This window comes from Crinia signifera, chromosome 3, assembly GCF_055691185.1.
Source record: "Crinia signifera chromosome 3, ASM5569118v1, whole genome shotgun sequence".
In the NCBI taxonomy this organism is placed as follows: Eukaryota; Metazoa; Chordata; class Amphibia; order Anura; family Myobatrachidae; genus Crinia; species Crinia signifera.
The window spans coordinates 198,037,716-198,058,590 of NC_139219.1; the positions used below are offsets into that span (position 1 = coordinate 198,037,716).

Below are 20,875 nucleotides of genomic sequence, written 5' to 3' on the forward strand. Positions count from 1 at the left end.
CCATTACATAGAACAGTGACTATTATATTTAAATACATGAACATTAGATTATTATATCAGCCAGTGAAGCAAAATAAGTAAGTGTTTCTTTTTCTATATGTTGTTTTGGATTCGGCATGAAAAGCCGGTGGTCTGGATCCCGGCGATCAAAATCCCGACGCCGGAATTCCGAACGCCGAAATCCCGACAGGGGGGGGGCGTGGATCGCCCCCCCCCTTGCGGGCTCGCTGCGCTCGCCACGCAGCGGGCCCGGTGCCTCGCTACGCTCGGCACACTAATTTATTCTCCCTCTGAGGGTGTCGTGGACACCCACGAGGGGGAGAAAGTGTCGGGATTTCGGCGTTCGGGATTTTGAACGCCGGGATCCCGACCGCCGGGATTTAAACTGCATCCCGTTGTTTTGATCAGAGTAAATGCAAAGCTGAAAAACTCAGTGATAATACTGTCAGCAAGCAAGCCCACTGTGATTTCAGTGCACAGAGAGGAAAATGGGCGGGATGTTCTAACATCCGCAACCCAGCTCCGCCCCCCTTCACATACATAATTATCGCATATGCTCTAACATATGCAATAATTATGGCAAAGTACAGCTCTTGCATTAAAAGCTGTCCTTTGCGGTGAGTCAGGTCAGTGCGGGGCGGCGGGGATCGGTACGGGGCGGTGGTGGCCGTGGGTCGCGGTAGAAGTCCATAGGCTTCTTTGGGGCATCGCCAGATTTTTCTGGCGATGCCCCCCATCGCGGTAACCCGGCGGGGGTTTTTACCGCATTTTTAGTTTAGAGAATCTCCCCCATTTTGATCTACCCTCTCTTTGCATAAGGAATGTGGAAGAAAGCGATTAGGCACACAAGGTTGAGCATGGGCATCTTATTGGCATAAATAAATGGCTTATTCCGGACATCTGATGAACATATAAGAGATGTTAAGGACATGCAGTATGACAGACATGTAAGGGAAGGGAATATCTCTCGGGTATATAAAGGGTATAAGTACGTAAATGTTCTAGCGGATATCTGATGGGTATATAAAATCACAGGGAACATGGGGCTTAGAGCAATATTTGGTGTTTATACAATTGAGAAACATCTCATGGCTATTGGGTTATTCTGATTGCTTCGGTCCCCCATGCGTTTGCACAGGGACCGATGTTTTGCATCTGCACATGCGTAGGTGCACTTTTGCGCATGTGTAGAAGCAGGGTGAAAGTGGGCACGGCAAACTTCATGTTCGCCATTCCACTTGCACCTAGCAATGTGGGCGGAAGGCCCAGCGTTTTGTGGGTGATCCCATGGTAATCGCTCAGTGACACGGGTGCAGGAGGCAGGCAGCTGATATCAGCGGATGTCAGCTGCCTTCCTGCTTCCCGCACAGGGCCCTCACAGATCAGAGACACCATAGAGGGGTAATTGGTGGAATGCTTTACAGTCAAAATACAATACCTAATGCATCGTACCGTTGGAGGGATAACAGACACACAGGCCACAAGAAATCAACTGCTATTCTACATTCAGGTATGTTCGCTGATGATCATACTGATTTGTAATTGCTTTTGAGTACTATGATAATTCTGAGCTATTATATACTGTATATTACTTATTTTCATTGTAAGAAAGTGTTGAATTGTGCAGCTATACTATACTAAGTCTACATTTTTAATTTGATCATTGTGTACACAAATAAGAATACACGTCTGTCATATCATTTATTGAAGCATATACTGTATTATAGTAACTAAACATTGTTATTCACTCACCATAGCCTTCTGCTTGGACGCTCAGATTGCTCGGACATAAAGCTTGTGCTGCTGAGGCGTGAGGCACTACTGGTACGAGAAATGGCTGACACGTCACTGACATCACTATCTGATGATTTGGCGGAGACGTTATCACAACTTCGGTATTGATCTTTATGCATGTTATACTAGAGGCAGAAAAAAATGGATTTAAAAAAAGTTTTATGTAAAATGTACAATTCAACAAAAAACAATCTCACATAACATCAGTGGACAGATGTGTGTACAGTATGCATATTAGCCCCATTCTTCAGAACAGATGTGTCCTTGTACATCTAGTCTCCATATGCCACCAAAAGACTGTGCTGATTCATTTGATATGTAACATTTGTATATCTGTGTGTGACTGAGTCTGTAAATGAAGCACAACAAATCTGTTCATGGGGAAAAAAGACACGGCTGCTGCATGCCATCTTAGTGTTTTGTATACAGATTCGGAGACTCTGTCACACACAGATATAAACATGTTGACTATCAAATGAATCAGCACAGTTTACTGGTGCATCCCAGGCACATAGCATTGTGTATTAGACACATTTTCTGCAAATACAGTGCCCAACAGGATCTGGCGCAATGAAAGGGGCTCGCGACTGCAGCAATGATGTATGAGGACACATCGGTACACTCAAATGATACTCATCAATGGGGACAAGTTCCCACACATGGGCCCAGCTACACAAAAGGCAGATCTTCTTGCCCAAATGCTACTGGTTTCTCCCCAGCAGACATCTACTCTACAGATGGATGACACCTAGTTTTCCAGCAGGTCAGTTCATCCGATTAAATTCAAAATCCGATGAGGGAGTGAAAGGGGACCAGAGCTGGATTATATAACAATCAACAGATGCAGGTAGCTTGGCATTTTTTATTTTATCTCTCCCTTTATATATAGCTTTGGCTTCCTATCACTAAGTATTAACACTATAGTATCTCACTGGTGTGCCGCACTGGGCTTTCTAGATTATGATAGTTTTTGGGGTGCCGCACCCTGCACCTAGATATAGCGCTAGGGACCCCCAATATACAGAGAAGCCTTGACGCGGCTTAGGGGCATGTCATACACCTGCGCAGGTATATGTAACCAATATCTCTGAATGTAGTGTTCAAGATTGGTTACTAATACTATTCAGTGAGCTCGGGGAAAAAAATCTTGTTTTACTTACTCAGTATTAACCCCTCCCTCATGCACCTGAGTAATATTACTGAACTAATTGAGCATCTACCACTATCTGTATGTATGTTGTTAGAGGCAGAAGGGAGTCCATATTAGGAGGAGATGTGGGTCCTGATATGCCACATGGAGTAGTCTGGGGTTGCTCCAAGGTAGGTAGCTCTTAGTTTGGATATACCAATTAAGGAGCCATTATCATGTGGCTCCTTGCTGGTTAATCATAGACTCAATTTAGGGTAACGGTGGTGTGGGGTGCGGTGCCCCTGGAATGGTTGGGCTGGGTGGCTTTAGTGCGGCATGCCTTTCATTCTATTAACCCTTTCTCCTCACTAACACTATCTCTCTCTTATTTTAATTACATTTCATTTTTTATTTTATCTCTCTCTTTATATATAGCTTCGGCTTCCTATCACTAGTTATTAACACTGTAGTATCTCACTGGCGTGCCGCACTGGGCTTTCTAGCTTATGATAGGTGCCGCACCCTGCACCTAGAATATCTAGGGACTAGGGACCCCCAATATACAGAGAAGCCTTGACGTGGCTTGGGGGCATATCATACACCTGCGCAGGTATATGTAACCAATATCTCTGAATTCTATTATCATGTAGTGTTCAAGATTGGTTACTAATACTATTCAGTGAGCTCGGGGAAAAAATGTCTTGTTTTACTTACTCAGTATTAACCCCTCCCTCATGCACCTGAGTAATATTACTGAAGTAATTGAGCATCTACCACTATCTGTATGTAGCTTGGCAGTGAGTGTAGAAAAATAGGAGGTTGAAGATTTTATGTGGGGACGGAGTGACTGAGGACTTTACAAATGTACCCACATGCAGCTAGCATCATTTTGGGCTGAAAAGCCCTCCTAGATGTGGCATGTAATGGCCGGATTTGGTAGCTTTGGGTTTTTTTTTTCACTTTCTCTGTTGAATAGCCTCTTATTGGCAACATGGCAAGTATAAAATACACAAGCAGCTTCTGCTGATTTAACTGATATGCTGCATGCCTATAGTCAGTGTATAACTTCGGCTGTATCTGCATACAAAATGCTACTTTACAGTGTTTGCCTGGAAAACACTAAGCTGAATTAGAACACTGAGGGGAATCACAGACAGCAACATTCAAGCCGGATAACTGTCAGGTAGCAATGTGCAACATGAGCGGACCTCTGCTCCAGATGGAACAGACACTTTAAAGGTAGGAACTTTAGTTTTAGACTCCAGAGCGTGACATCGTGGAATCCTGGACACCCTGAAAAAGGCACTTACAGTATTATGACCGATGCTCAGTTGGAGAGATATGCATTCAAAAAAGGGGCAAAGTTACTTCCCATACCCTTACACCTATTTAAGAGCATGATTCAGACATGTACGCTATTCCGATACTTACACAGTTTTTATTACTGCGCATGTGTCGGAGTCACACACATTTCGATGACTCTGTGATGTTGCTGACATATTGGATTCGAGTACTGATTAGGTGACAGTTAGAGCCAATCCGTGTGTGTTAATAGTTTTTTTTTTTTTTAAAAGAACAAAAGTGTCGGCATGTTGCAACCATTTAACCATTAAATAGGTGTGTTAGAACTAAGCTTTTTAGTTTGGTCTACTACTCTGAGATACCACAGGTTACACAGAATGCCGAATATCAACTGTTCTGCATCCAATGCTGGGTTTTTCAATGCAGTTGCTTGGCTTGTAAAACCATCAGTGGGTGTCTCAATACAAATCCTGACAGTAGTATCTGCATACAAAGACACCGCAGTGATGGCATTAGTGTATTGCATGTCTCTGAAGCAGAATATACATCCATGTGTCCATTGTGAATTTTCTGTGACTCATTTTAAACATTTATTTTACAGAGAGGGATGACTTCATTATTAAAATGAAAAAAAAAAAAAAGGAAGCTACAATTCAAAAGTATAATATTCTTTCTCATGTAATAGCACAAACATGTTCATGGTAATATAAATGCACAATATCATATGATGTAGGCATGAACAAATGAAGGAAGCACTATCACTATCAGTTGCAGAGGTGAATATGAAACATACTTGCCTACCATCCCAGAACAACCAGGAGGCTACAGAAAGTCAGGTGGCCTTCTTGGTCTGCCAAATTGCAATTACACCGCATCCTCCCTAGACCCCCACATCCCCCTTGGCTGCCAAGACACCAATCATGGCATTTCTTTGATAGGACGGGCTAAATAGACATAAATCCTGTTATTTGGCATTATTTTAGCCTTGAACCTTCTTCGCAGACTCACAAATAGCGATATTGACTTCAATGGGGTTAAATGACATCAGAGTCAGTCTCTGCCCCCAAACTGGACATAAGTGTATCTTTTCCAGGCTTCTACATCCAGTCAATAGAAACCAGCTTGCTAGTGTCAATTGAGTTAACATACTGTATTACACTGCTCCCCTGACCATAAACACACAGTATCAGGAGAGTGAGTGCTCTCCCTATTGAATGTCAATATTGTGTAATTGAGTGGTTTCTATTGCATTGTAGAATTGCATTTCTAAATAGTAAAAACATTTCCCCATGTTCAGTTAACAGCATATGGAAATTGCAGGCATCCCTTTGAAAAAATCTGTGGCATAGGCATAAATTTACCATGCTGCACTTCTCAAAGTCATTGTGGTTTCAGCCGCTGGATTTAGAGTGGCAATTACAGTATATTCAATAGAAAACACGCTTGCTTTGTATTGAATATAATTGCCACTTTAAGTTAGTGAAACTGCAGAAGAAGCGGTAACATTAAAAATGCTGAAATCTAAATTTAGCCCTTAATGTACATCAGATAAAAATAATGCGGGTCACCAAAAGTCCTATTCAGGTTGCGCAACAAAAATTAAGAACAGTGAGTTTAGTACAAAAATGCACTTGGATTCTGCAGTAGCCAGACTTTAATGTGTATTTATAAATGTAAAAAACATTAAAACCACAGTTTATTAAAAATATATAGTGTATATAACAAGAGTGTATTTGTCTGTATGAAGAGTCCTACACATCTTCCAGCCATCCTACTTATACAATTGCCTATATTTGGTGCACAATATATACTTATAATATTTACACTTCATCAGCGGGATGTATTGAGGTGTGAGTCTGGCGGCCATAAGGGATGCCAGTCGCTCTCGGGGCAGTTATTTAAAGGGGCATTCATTTAAAAGGCATGGTTTTGACTGTCATTTAAAAGAAAATGTACCAATATAGTGTGCATCCTGCATGGCCGCCGGACTCACACTGCATTATATCCTACCCCAACTCTGCACTTTGCCTGGTGAAAATGCTCCATTATAGCTCAGTTATGCCTCTACAGCAGGGGTGGCCAAAATGTCGATGGGAACTTCCACCGGTTGATCGCGACCAACTCGCAAAGTTGCAGCCAGTAATTGGCTGCTGAAGCAAGCAAAGGCTTCAGCGTTCCAAAGGATGCAGTGCGCGGGGATGTCATCCATGCGCCCATGAACTGCAAATGTAGAGCCTGCTTGATCCTGTCAGCAGTGGTGGGAAGCAGTAATCATCTGTTAGAACAGCCACAGATAGGGTAACCAAGTCATCCCTTTAATCCGGGACACATATTAATTACACAGGTTCTGTGGCAGTTTAAAACCAGGTGAAATGGAGTATTGAGGTGTGGCAGTTTAAAACCAGGTGAAAGCCAGTCACAGAACCTGTGTAATTAATATGTGTCCCGGATTAAAGGGATGAGTTGGTCACCCTAGCTGCAGACCACATGGCCAAAGATGAGTAACTCGCAAGCTGCAGGCAAGCTGCATATGGCATCTCTGGCAGGGGCGAGTGCCCCAGTTCCCAGCCAGAAATCGAAGTCCCAGCTTCACAGGAGTGATCCGACCGCAACTCAGAGACACAGGCATCTCCCGGCTCCAGTAACCAAACACTTTGGCTGTAGGACTCTAAGAGGCATAAGTGTGTTGAAGGTATACACAACTTTAGCCTGTTTCTTATTGGCTGAGGCTCTCACCTGTGTTGCAGCTAAAGAGCTGGTTTGATAGAGGAACTGGGTGCTGCCAATTCTGGGAAGAAGACTGGTGGGCATGGCACCGAAACGGATTGCTGTTCTGTCTGCCACACTGAGGCTGTTTCTGGACTTGAGAACTCCTTTCTGAATGGTAATATTGGCTGGGGCAATTCAATATAGGTTTTATACTTTTTTTGTGGGGGATTTTTTTTTCTCCGGTGTTGAGTAATATGATATATTATTGTGATTACTCTTGTCTGGTGCAATGTGTTTAACTTCTGTGGGGTGCAATGTGGTTCACTCCTGCGGGGGGCAATGTGTGATTTCAGTGAGACTGTCCCTACACCCAATGCGATGAGGTAATACCCCCTTTTTGCTATACCACATCTTTTTGAAAAATAGATCGCCAACTCGAAAAGTCTGGCCACTGCTGCTCTACAGATATAAGTAGAGATGGCATGCTACAAGCCTGTGTAGCACATGCATATGTATGCTTGGGGGTAAGTTTACTAAAATGGAAGTTCTATTGAAGAAGGGATGTTGCCCATAGCAATAAATCAAATTATACTTCTTATTTATTTAGCACCTTCTAGAAGATAATAGATAGAATCTGATTGTTTTCTTTGGGCAGCATCCCATCTTCAATACAACTCCCATCTTAGTAAATGTAAACCCTTAGTGTGCAAGCATGTGTTTTTCCTTGGATACACATTTTACTTCAGCATCAAGCGCTAAATATTGAAATATATTTATTACCAGTAATGCATATAGCACACACATATCCTGCAGCACTTTACATAGACTATATTCTAAATCACGGTAGTCCCGGTCCCAGTGGTCCTAGTCAAAACTGACCTCTTAGTGCTGTAAAACTCCAAAGTTAACCATTGTGCCACTGTGATCCAGAAAAATATACATTTGTTTAGTGATGATGATCAATCATACTAAAAAGACCTACATACTGTACAGTAGGTTCTAGCATGACTGTTTATACTTATTATTTTCAGTTATTGCTGTACCGTATTTAACTCGTGTACACTTAATTGGGCATTATGGTTATCTGTATGTTTTGGTCAAATTTCTCAGATACTGGTCCTCAGATCTTTGCTGCAGTCACGCCAAACAGCCCCTCTTGACATACCAGGTTATGTGAGACTCTTCTAGTGCCAAGCATCTTTTTTTGCTTTGCCCAATGCAACTAGGACTCATAGATTGATCAGACTAATCTGATTTATGACACTTGTATACAGTGAATCTGGAAAGTGCTTTTATTTTTTGACATTTTGTTATGTTACAACCTTATTCCAAATGAAATAAATATTTTTTTTTCTTTCTAAAGGAGATTTCTGCAAATTTATAAAAAACAAAAAAATATTTACTTTCTTTGCCATGAAGCTCAAAATTGAGCTTCGGTACATCCTGTTTCCACTGATCATACTTGAGATATTTCTACAGCTTAATTGGAGTCCACCTGTGGTAAAATCAGTTAATTGGACATGATTTGGAAAGGCACACTCCTGTCTATATATAGGTCCCACACTTGCGTGTCAGAGCACAAACCAAGCATGATGTCAAAGGAATTGTCTGTAGACCTCCAAGACAGGACTGTCTTGAGGCATAAATATAGGGAAGGGTACAGAAAAAATATATGACACTTTGAAGGTCCAGGTGAACACAGTGGCCTCCATCTTCTGTAAATGGAAGAAGTTCAGAACCACCAAGATTCTTCCTAGAGCTAGCCGGCTAAAGTGAGTCTGAGAAGGGCCCTAGTCAGGGAGGTGACCAAGAATCCAATGGTATTCTTTCAGAGCTACAGTATTCCTCTGTAGATGAAGGAGAATCTTTCAGAAGGAAACCATCTCTGCAGCAATCCACCAATCAGGCCTGTATGATAGAGTGGCCAGACAGGAGCCACTCCTTAGTAAAAAGCACATGACATCTCGCCTGGAGTTTGTCAAAATGTACCTGAAGGACTCTCAGACCATTAAAAACAAAATTATCTGGTCTGATGAGACAAAGTTTGAACTCTTTGATGTGAATGCCAGGCATCATTTTTGGAGGAAACCAGGCACCAGTCCAATACCCTCCCTACAGTGAAGCATGGTGGTGACAGAATCATAATGTGGGGATGGGTGACTAGTCAGGATAGAGGGAAAGATGAATGCAGCAATGTACAGAGACATCCTGGATGAAAACCTGCTCCAGAGTGCTCTTGACCTCAGACTGGGGCGATGGATCATCTTTCAGCAGGACAAAGATCCTAAGCACACAACCAAGATATCAAACAGGACAACACTGTGAATGTCTTTGAGTGGCCCAGTCAAAGCACAGAGTTGAATCCGATTGAACATCTCTTGAGACACCTGAAAATGGCTGTGCAAAGACGCGCCCCATCTAACCTTATAGAGCTTGAGAGGTGATGCAAAAAGTAATGGGCAAAACTGCCCAAAAGACAGGTGTGCCAAGCTTGTGGCATCATATTCAAAAAGATGAGGCTGTAATTGCTGCCAAAGTGGCATCAACAAAGTATTGATCGAAGGCTGTGATTACTTATGTACATGTGATTTCTTAGTTTTGTTTTTTTAAATAAATTTGCAAAACTCTTCCAAAAACTTTTTTTCACATTGTCTTTACTGTCTTTAATGTGTAGAGTTTTGAAGGGAAAAATGTTTTCCATTTTGGAATAAGGCTGTAAAATATTAAAATCTGGAAAAAGTGAAGCACTGTGAATACTTTCTGGATGTACTTTATCTGTGTGCAACTGAGTCTCTGAATCTGTACACCAATGGTTCCCAAACCCAGTCTTCAAGGACCCCCAACAGTGCACGTTTTCCAGATTTCCTCACAAAATCCTTGAGAACCGAGTTTGCGGCAGCTTTTTTCCAATACAAACTCTGTTCTGCTCTCAATAAAGTGTTAGTCACACAATATACAAGTGTCATATATTTTTATTAAGATGCTTCCCACCACCTAGACAGAACCTCAGTGGCTACTACATGCATCCTATTTAGCCTTAAGTGCAACAGAGGTGGTCTGAGAGCAGGATGGCCAGTGTAGCAGGTACAAGACACAGTACACAGTTAAAATGTAAAATGACCAATTCCTTAAGAATTTCTGCATCAAGTTCAGCTATTTTAAATCAAGTATTATGTTGTTGTTTTATCGCCATTAATTTACAATAATAAAAAAAAAACCCACTAATTGAGGGAAAGCTATGACATATAAAAAGGACAGAAATGGAAGTAAATTACCTCCAGACTAATAAAAAAATGTGTGAATTGTAAATTAAAAGAATGATAAAAAATATTTTTGATGATATTTGGAATACAGTTATACCTTCATATACATCACAATACAGCATATACAGTACTACACCAACACCACATGCCATTGGCCAATATATATGTGTAAAAATATGCATCTATACTGTACAATTGTAGTAAGAAAGTCCTGGCTTGTCACTGGCCATCCTGCTCTCAGACCACCTCTGTTGCACTTAAGGCTAAATAGGATGCATGTAGTAGCCACTGAGGTTCTGTCTAGGTGGTGGGAAGCATCTTAATAAAAATATTTTACGTAAGTAGTAGTGCAGCTTTACATAGGGAATTTTATTCTACCCAGGCCTTACCTAAGCTGCTGCACCTCCATTCTAGCACTGCACAAGCTACTGCACACACTCCACTCTATCAGGCAGTGTCAGGGGCGGATCCAGGATAAAATGACAGGGGGGGCACCATGATAAAAAAGGGTTTGGGTGGGGGAGGGGCGGTGTTAGTGGTGCCAGTGTACATGCTAAGAGAGCGGCAGGAGCAGGTTCGAATGGAATTAAAAATAGGCCCTGGCATTTAAAGTACGCAGGCCCACCATGGTGACAAAAGTGAATGATGTCGTTATGCGCGTGCTCCGGAAAAGGGTGTGTGGCCACTCAACAGGGTGCGTGTCAACACCATATACAACTTCTACACATTGGCCCTTATTCAGATCTGATCGCAGTACAAATTTGTTCTCAAAATGGGTAAAACCATGTGTACTGCAGGTGGGGCAGATGTAAAATGTATAGAGAGAGTTAGATTTGTGTGAGTTATTTTGTTTCTGTGCAGGATAAATACTGACTGCATTATTTTTACACTGCAATTTAGATTTCAGTTTCAACACCCCCCACCCAAATTTAACTCTCTCTGCACATGTTACATCTGCCCCACCTGCAGTGCACATAGTTTTGCCCATTTTGAGAACAAATTTGTACTGCAATCAGATCTGAATAAGGACCATTATGCAACAAAATACTAGACCCCATTATACTTGCCCCTTACACATGATGCCAAATGGAATGAGCCAAAATGATGCCACATGGATTGTGTCAAAATTCACATAACGCCACATGGATTGAGCCAAAATTTACATAATAACACACACAGAATTGAGCCAAAATTCACATAATGCCAAATGGATTGTGTCAAAATTCACATAATGCCACATGGATTGAGCCAAAATTCACATAATGCCACACGGATTGAGCCAAAATTCACATAATGCCACACGGATTGGGAAAAAATTCACATAATGCCACACGGATTGAGCCAAAATTCCCATAATGCCACATGGATTGAGCCAAAATTTACATAATGCCACACGGATTGAGACAAAATTCACATAATGCCACATGGATTGAGCCAGAATTCACATAATGCCACACAGATTAAGCCAAAATTCACAATACACTTCATAAACAAGGACATTGTCCACCAAAGGCTCGCATTAAACATTTACACCATAATGTCCATTACACGTTAAGTCACACGCCATTATGTCCATTATGTGTTATGCCAAACACCATAATGCCTATTAAAAATTATGCTACATAAGTGCTGCTTCTTTACATGCTCATTGCCAAGGGTTCTATGCTCATTGCCAGAGGTTCCATGCTCGTTGCCATGTGGGATTACATGCTCATTGCCAAGTGGGAATACATGCTCGTGGTAAATGGGGAACAGCCGCCGCCAGGCAGAAGTGATAGCCACTGACAGTGGCAGAGCCTGGCTGTATTGAGAGCACTGCAGGTATCGGCTATTTGAAATAATACCCCTTTCACACCAGAAAATGCATTCCCAGGTTGGCCCCTTTTACACCAGCCTAGTCCCTGCATTTTCTGGTGTGAGGGGTAGAGAAAACCACCCCTCCCCCCTTTAACCAGTTATCTAATTTAACCAGCTATATCTTCGGAACCAACTGACCCATTTACATGAGACAAGTATTATATTGAAGAACTTTTGAGTGGGCTTTGAATGATTTTGGTCCAGTGAAACTGGAATGTTTGGTTCCAGAGTAATCTGCCCTCAAAGAACATGAACAGCCATGAAATTACATTTCAAAAATAAAAAAATCGGTTTACACGCAATATCTCTGGAACCGATTGACCGATTTAGACCAGCCTGGTATCATATTGAAGGCCCAGCGATTTGGAATTAAGTGAAATCAACCACAAGCTTCTGTGATGCCAGGGCGGGAACTGGCAGCCGTCGGAATCGGGTGGGGGTCGGAATTGTCGGGTCCCATATTATCCTATGGGGAAAAAACGTTACAGGTTTGCCAGGCGATATCTCTGGTTCCCGAGGGGCTAGAGACACGGGGCTGGGCTCGTTGGAAAGCCCTGGTCCTCAGCTACAAAATAAATGACAGGGGGGCACGTGCCCGGGTGCCACCCCCCTGAATCCGCCACTGGGCAGTGTGATTTGAAAACTTTTCCACAGCAAGATGTAAACATAACTGTAGCTATATATATTTTATGTTGTATTTAAATAGTGTATACAGGGGTTTAGCCAGACATTTGTGGGCCCCTGTCCCAAAGCTTGAAAGACTCCTCACCCCAGCAGTTGTTAATTTAATGGCCAATGGTAGTGCGCTAGTCCATTTTCTGAACCATCTCAGTGCTGTAGTTAATGTTATGCCCCATAGTAGTGCCCTAGTTGATTTCAGTAGTGTTCTAGTTTAAGATATGTCACATTGTAGGGTAGAATAGACGCATTTTTGACAATTAATATTAAATCTTTAATATGTTAAATCTACATTGTGACATCATATACTGTTAAAACAAATAAAACTAATTTAGATATATAGGGGGGTATTCAATCCCCTGCCACTATCTCCGACTGGGAAAATAGCAGTAAGTGCCTATTCAATGCTGTCTTTCACAACAGCATGGAAGAGGCATCTCGGCAAAATGAGCCCAACTTTTAAAGCAGTTGGGCTCGTTTTGCTGAGAACGGCCGGATCTCGATTATCTACGGGCGTTTCTCACGGCCCCCTCTTCAACGCTTGGCAGGCAGGACATTGAATACCAACTGGTATTCAATCCCAGGTCATGACTGTCAATCCAGCCACACAGCCGTGACCCTGGTCCATTTTTGCTTTGTTCGACCGCAGATCGCCAGGTGCAATTCAATGTTCTGCCTCTCGATCGTCGAAAAAAAGGCGTGACCATGTAAACGGCTGTGAATTATCGAGATTCGGCCGCGATAGCGACAATTCACGGCCGAAATCGACAAAAAGGGGCTGACTTCTTTAAAAGTGTGATTTGGGTGTATGCGTAGAAGTGTTGGGGTTTTTTATATTTTTGTTTTATTACCTGCTTTAAAAGTCGGGCCCATTCTGTTGATCTGCCTCTTCAATGCTGTTAGGAAAGACAGCATTGAATAGGCGGTAGCCGCTATTTACCCTGCCGCAAATAACGGCCGGTATTCAATACCCCCCTTAATGTGGAAATGCCATCATCTGTCAAAATAATGTTTACATTTGAAAGGGAAATACAATGCAACTGCTTTTTTTAACATGTACAGTATATGTCCAGTTTAAAGTTTCAGGGATCCTTTTTAAATAAACGTCTTATGAGTGGTAATTAGAAAGAACCAAAGACACAGGCTTTTATTTTGTTATTCTGATTCTCATTCCTGCCAAACTCATACAAATCTGCTGATCTCCTCATCTGCTGCCCACAACTCCTGAACTGTGCCCATTCCATATCACCTGCCATAGCAGGGCTGACAGGCAAAATGTCAGAGCATCAGATTCTGGGCAAAGAAAATCCTTCCTGTGTGGCTTAATTGAAGGATTAGTTGTGTCAATACTGTGTCTACATCTGGCTCATGCTTCTTGTTGTAAGACTGTTGTTATCCAGCATTTCCTAACACTAATCTACATGAGAATTCGCTGACCAGTGATTGCAGTGCCTCATTTGTTTGTATAGGCTGTTAACTATGGTCTAGTCCTAACAAAGTAGCCTAAAGTCCCCCATACATCAGCTGCTGCGATTCTCCAACCTGCCCGCACCGTAAATTCACGGTGAGTAATGATCAAGGATCTCAAAAACGGTCTGGATCGGTGAATCTGGATTTTTTTAACATATTAATTTTTTTTGATTCTATGCCCTGAGCAGGAAATCTCTGATGTACTGTATGAGGGCTAGTAGATGAATAATTGGTGACCCATGGCCGGCTCTACCATTAGGCAGCTTTAGGCATCTGCCTAGGGCGCCGGGATCTGGGGGGGCGCCACCAAGTCTGCACATGAAAAAATCAAGGATGTCTATGTCTTTTTGCACTTAATGCAGGTGGCTGCTGCAGAACTTCTAAGACCTCACCTCCATACTTTCCCTTGAGGCATACTTCCCTACATTGCCGCCCCCTCCTTCTTGTACTCGGTTTACTCTGTTGTAGGTGGCAAAGTGGAGGTTGCAGAGGTCCTCCAGGGAAAGCAGGGGACTTGCTCACCTTCCCGGGGGGCTGGGAGGACCACATGATTTTTTTTTTTGGGGGGGGGGGGGGGGGGGGGGGGGGTAAATTGAAGTTTTGCCTAGGGCACTCAGAAGCCTTAAACCGGCCCTGTGGTGACCTAATGTATCAAAACATACTCCTAGCCAAAGATATGCAAGAGAAGACTCTCCAGCTCTCAGGGAACTATGGGGCAGATGTATTAAGCCTGGAAAAGAGAGCAAATTTAAGGTAATAATGCATCAGCCAACCAGCTCCCAACTGTCATTTTTCAAACCCAGTCTGTAATTTATCAGTAAGGGGCTGATTGACTGGTGCTTTATCACCTTGAATTGTATCTCTTCTCCAGGCATAATACACCTGCCCCTATAGGTTCAGGGCTGCTCCTCCAGTTTTTTATTTTAAAATAATCTAGAGCTCTACAGGCTGCCAACATTGTCTTATACTGTCCTGTTATCACCAAACTTTTTGCCTTAGTGGGTGCGTGGCTACAGTATGTACACATTATATTACTTAGTGATGAACAATTACAAGAACATAGTATTTGTTTAATTAACTACTACTGCTTGGTATATACCGTAATGCAAATTTTATATATATATATATATATATATATATATATATATATATATATATATATATATAGAGAGAGTCACTGTTTGATGTTCCTTACATTGTAACGCAAGGGCAGCCAACCAATCAGAGACAATGAACCCAAAATGTGTTATGATAAAACTAAGAGCCCATACCATACAAAAAAGGGCATAGCATAGCTCCCCAAAGGCCACACCTAATTTTAAAATGGGTTGTGGCCTAGCTGTATATGTACTGTATATTCTGACTGAGTGTTGGACTGTGACAGGTCTGTCTTTGACGCTTATATAAAAATATTTCTCGTTCTTTATTATTTATTCAATAAAAGAATGTATACTTAAAATATTAAGTATATACTTATTATAGGTCTCAAAAATTAAACATATGCCTCTGAATAGTTTTATATTTGATTTGGTTGATGTTACAGAGCAGACACAATGGCACTATTTTTATAGAAAGGGACCTGCATTTGGCTGGGAAAGGTGACTGGTGGCTATTGGGATATCTGCACTACTCTGTAAAGGCATTTTCACTACTGAAAGCAGTTCCATTATAGCTGTCCTCTCGCTGTTTTCACTTCTTATTGCATACAGTTATGCTGGTTAATAAGTAATACTTTATTTTCTATCAAACTAAACCTGGTGAATTTAGTCACTTACCTTGGGATATTGCTCTCTTTCAAGTTCTTGACTGGAACTAGACCCAACTGCCTGCTTATACCGCTGAACCTTTATTTTCATCTGTCTTGCACGTTCTTCCACTAACAAATTTGCTGAAAAATAGGTGTAACTTATTTAAACAAAGAAATACTGTCAGATTATTTAACAGGTTATCTACTTTTTACTAAAGGAGAGAAACGCTGATTGTTGTTGCATTTTATGTTTTCTGACTATGAATCAAGTGTTTCTTTGTAGTCTTTTCCAATAAATCCCACATTAACATAAATAGGCTTTGCCAAATGAATGCAGTTTTTCTAGGCAATTGTGTATTAAGCAACAAAACAATTCCAAAAATTCTAGACATTTACATAGATTGTATTCACTTTAAGTTTACTACAAAAATATTTAATTATAGTATTTTGAATGCAGATAAGAAGCACTTGGCCCATCTAGTCTGTTCTAAACACATGTACATGCAGGTACTCTAGGTTTAATTTTTGTTGGGAGCCAATTTACCTGCACTACATTTTTGGAATGTGGTAGGAAACCAGAGTACCCAGGGGGAACCCACGTAAGCACAAGCAGAATATACAAACTCCGCAAAGTTAGAGCCATGGTGGGATTTGAACTCATGACTTCAGTGTTGTGAGGCAGTAATGTCAACCATTACACCATCACCATTGGATCTCAGGCAACCAACCTCAACAGCAGAAAGAAATTATTTAATCATTGTTTCTATCTACCATCATGTCTTATCCTAGGACACTAATTATTAAACACTAACTTCACAAATTAGGTTGAGAATTCTAACAGTTTACTTAAAACAGATGGGATCCATTAAGGTAATATTAAAACATTGTACAATTATGATGCTACACAAACAATAAAACACATTGTTTAATATAATTTCAAATAAGTAAATTATAAGATAGACTTGTGATATACTATTTGTTAAAATACATGTAAAACTTATAAAATATAATACAGAATTTCTGCCAATGCAGTTCCATGGTTATGGTGATGTTGAAACATACACTTGGTCTATTGAAATGACAACAGATAAGTTACTCATTCTTTAGAGTAAAATTACATGACATTTTGACTTGACCATATATCTAGCTTTATAATAAAAAAGCATGTTACTTTTACGTCATGAGTGTCCTTATTCTAACATACCTGATTCAACAGAGAAACTTCCAATCGAATTAGGATGATTGGTGATGGTTACTCTTACTGTTGAAATACTTTAACCATTAGGTAGACTCCTCAGAACGCTTCAGAATGGATAATGGAACACAGTTACTGTAAGTTCTGCTCCCAAATTTCCAAGCACCAGAGTTCAGTACACTAAGTAAATGGAATAATATAGCCCTAATCCAGTATGAATCATGTTTTCTCTACATGCTCTTTTTAAATATTGCCAGTCAATAATTAGATCTTGCATTTATTAATTAGGAGCAAAATACTCTTCCCAAGGTCTTCTGGTTATTGAGCAATTAGTAGATAAAATCGCAAACACATAACAGTTTGTAGCACTTTGAAATATATTCTCTACTTTTGAGTTAGTCTGGAATGAAGACTAAAGGGGAATTCAATAATCTGCAGTAAAATGCTGCAATTATGTTTTTGTCCATTTTTTTTTATGGGCAATTCAATTAATGCCCTTTTTTTGGCAGAAACATGTACCCATTTCCAAGCAAATCACAGGATCTGAGATAAGTTGTGTTTTTGCAATCACAGCAGCAAAAAACACCACAGATTTATTTTCTACTGCCTCTGGTCAGGTGAAACAGAATCTCTGATACTGCCGATTACTGGCATCCATTGACGTACCCCCGGGGATCTATTAGCTGCAATAATTTACTGCAGCAAATTGAATTCACCCCTTGAGGTACTACAAAAATGTTTCTAGATATTAAAAAAAAAACATTAAATGATACATATTATGGATATAACATGTTCATTTCTAATTGTTTTGCAAAACTACAAATATATTATTTATTGTGACTATTCCATATTCCATATATAAAGCTTTATAGATAGTCAATGAAGCAATGCCTACATATTACTAGTAAGGTGTTCCAATGCTGACTACTGTTCAGAGATTATAACCCCGAACACTTAATTGCTGCATGCCAGGGCCAGTCATCTGCCATCAAGGTATATCTGTGGCCATTATAGTCTATAAGAACATCTTATGTACAGTATATACTTTAACAGAAAGTACATACCTCCTAAAATATACATAGTACATGTTATAGATACAACCTAACAAACAAACAAAACAACAAGAGGGCATTATACACAATTCTTCGCAACCAGAAAGCAGTACAACCCACTGTCCCCTATTTCCAATTTTATACTTGAAATGTGGTATAAAAAAAAATACTGGTCTGAGTAAAGATGCATGCTTTTACTTTGAAACTCCACATAAGACCACATTCAGTATCCTTGGGAATAATATTTATAAATTACCCTCATATTTCAGAGTGGCGTAGGGTGTTAAAACAAAACTGATAGACTCTTTCTCTGTATTATTTCTCACCTTGAATATCTGTAAGCAGGGCTGGCAAAGCAATTTTAAACCATTAAGGGGGACAGGAGGGCCCCCATCAACCTCTCTGCTCTTCAAAAATAATAATGCTATTTTTCCTTTCAAAGCCATTGCTTTGTGAACATCACAACAAGAAAACACCCTAATGTAGAAATGCTGCCATCAAAGATTACAACTCCCATGAGGTTGATTTAACAAATACAATCAATCAGTCACCCTACACTCAATCCAGCTCTACACCACACTAAAGTGGTCACTGAGAGTCATCGATCTTTCGCACAATACAACTCTATGGTATATTTATTTTTCTCACTGAAATCTAAACACATGAGACTTGTAGTGTGTATATAACTATATAAACAGAGTTACATTTATCCTTATGTGACTAGTCATCAAAAATAAATGATATTTTAAGGTGCACAGTCTTCTGATTAATTGCTCAGAGTCTGCTTAGTAAAGCACTATTAAGATGGAGCAGAAAATAGAGAGACATAATCCTATATACTAAAAGCAGGGGATGACATCCTGAAGATCACATTGGACTAGAGCTGGTACCAACTCATTTTGTGTGGTGATAATTGTTGTGTAGCTCTAGGCATGGAAATAAGAACCACAAAAAAGTGCCACCTTCAGTTCACCTGGTCTCAATAATCAAGTACTGGAAATGAGTTTTGTAGGGCACACCCTCAGTCTGTCCAACTACCTCCCATTGTCTTGTGCAGACATCTGGCTCGGCCGCAAACACTGCAATCTAGCTCCACAGCCAACGTATTAGAACAGTCATCATCTGTGTGTCTATATTCTACTTCAAATATCCCAGAGTCAGTATTTGAGATATAAACTAGAAAGAGAATCATATATGCCCCAGACGCCCATTCATAAAAAATGCAATATAATATACAGTAATTGGCCTGTATCACCAGCTTTAGGAACGCCCCTGATCTCTCACCCACCACATTTTTACAGCGTACTCGTACAGAGTAGAGCTAAGGTAAATTAGCCATATTGTACAAAGTGGTACTGTAAAGGCTGTTCTCGGATTACTCTCCAATACAGAAATGCTGTGTCAAAGAATCATTGAACATTACAAATGCTGAAGATATTGGTAAAAGGATCATTTCTGTAACTGATCGTGAATGAAAGGTGTCATCAACTTACAGTACAAGTTTTTATTTTGCTAAGTGAGTCACCATTCCTCACTATACTATAAATAAGAGGCTATAATGCCATATTGTACGAACAGCAAAATTCGGGTAGAAAATGTTTGGAATGTTGATCCTCCATGCCAAGCATGTCCAAACTATGGCTCTACAGCTGTTTTGAAACTATAGGTCCCATTATGCCTTGCCACAGTTTTGCAAATAGGGAATGCTAAAACTATGGCAAGGCATGCTGGGATGTGTAGTTTCACAACAGCTGGAGGGCCAAAGTTTGGACATGCCTGCTCTATGCCAGGGACGTTTGATGAGGTAAATAGCTGAGAAGTCCCTGGCAAGCACCAGAGCCAGATTTGCACACAATATATAAGCCATGGGGTACATGCCGGCATTATATACATGTGCAGCAGTATACACTACTGGAGATTCAATAAGTTTTGATAAGAGATGTGTAGAAAAGTTAGCCAGGTGAGGCACTGCATCATCTGCCATATACTTTTTACTCCAGAGTTTTGACTATAAAAATCATTCGAATAATAAAAACAAGATATTTTTAATATATTCTTTGTATTTTTGACATACTTTATAAAATCAAAACTCCAGTGTATATGTTAGTATGACAGAAAAGGCTGTGCCTCACCCCACCGCACGCCACTGCTCTATGCCATGACATATGCCGTTCTATGGCACAATATGGCAATATTGTTATTGTTTATCCTTAAAAATAGAATACTAAATCAAAATAATATTTTTTTTATAAATACAGCTGTGATCAGGTGAATAGTTTGTCTTTGTGACAGTGACATTGCCAGTTTTTAATATGAGTGGGGCAAAGAGGCAGAATAGTTCACTGCAGCCCTATCCAGACTATCATATAAGGTACAATCTTAGTATGAATGCAGCAGTAAAACCATAGTGAAACCATAGACACGTCTTTACATTTCCTTAGACTAAGGCCAGTCTGAATGCTCCCGATTCACCATTTTTTCGGCGAATCGGGCTGTTTTCACTATTCATTAACAGTAGTTGCTGTAACCACCCCAACCGGCAATGAGTTCCAGAATTTTACTGCTCTAATGATGAAGAATCCTCTTCTTAATTCAGTAAGGAATTTATTTTCCTCGAGCCTCAGTACATGCCCGCGTGTCCTAAGTATAGGCCTGCTAGTGAACAAATCATCTCCCAGT

General features: G+C 40.5%; 1 protein-coding gene across 25 annotated transcripts in view; it reads right to left on the reverse strand.

Annotated features, from left to right (window-relative positions):
* Positions 1-20,875, reverse strand: part of RIMS1 (regulating synaptic membrane exocytosis 1) — a 381,212-nt gene that overhangs the window by 101,234 nt on the left and 259,103 nt on the right. For 19 of the 25 annotated variants that reach the window (XM_083177237.1, XM_083177214.1, XM_083177232.1 and 16 more), the window contains 2 exons: positions 15,978-16,090; positions 1,753-1,919 (listed from right to left, as the gene is read on the reverse strand). The exons of 5 other annotated variants lie outside the window; for them this stretch is intronic. In XM_083177237.1, coding sequence (XP_083033363.1) covers positions 1,753-1,919; positions 15,978-16,090 — 280 coding nt within the window. Of the gene's footprint in view, positions 1-1,752; positions 1,920-15,977; positions 16,091-16,116; positions 17,252-20,875 lie in introns of those variants that run through there. One more of the 25 variants, XM_083177231.1, reaches the window with a different exon arrangement.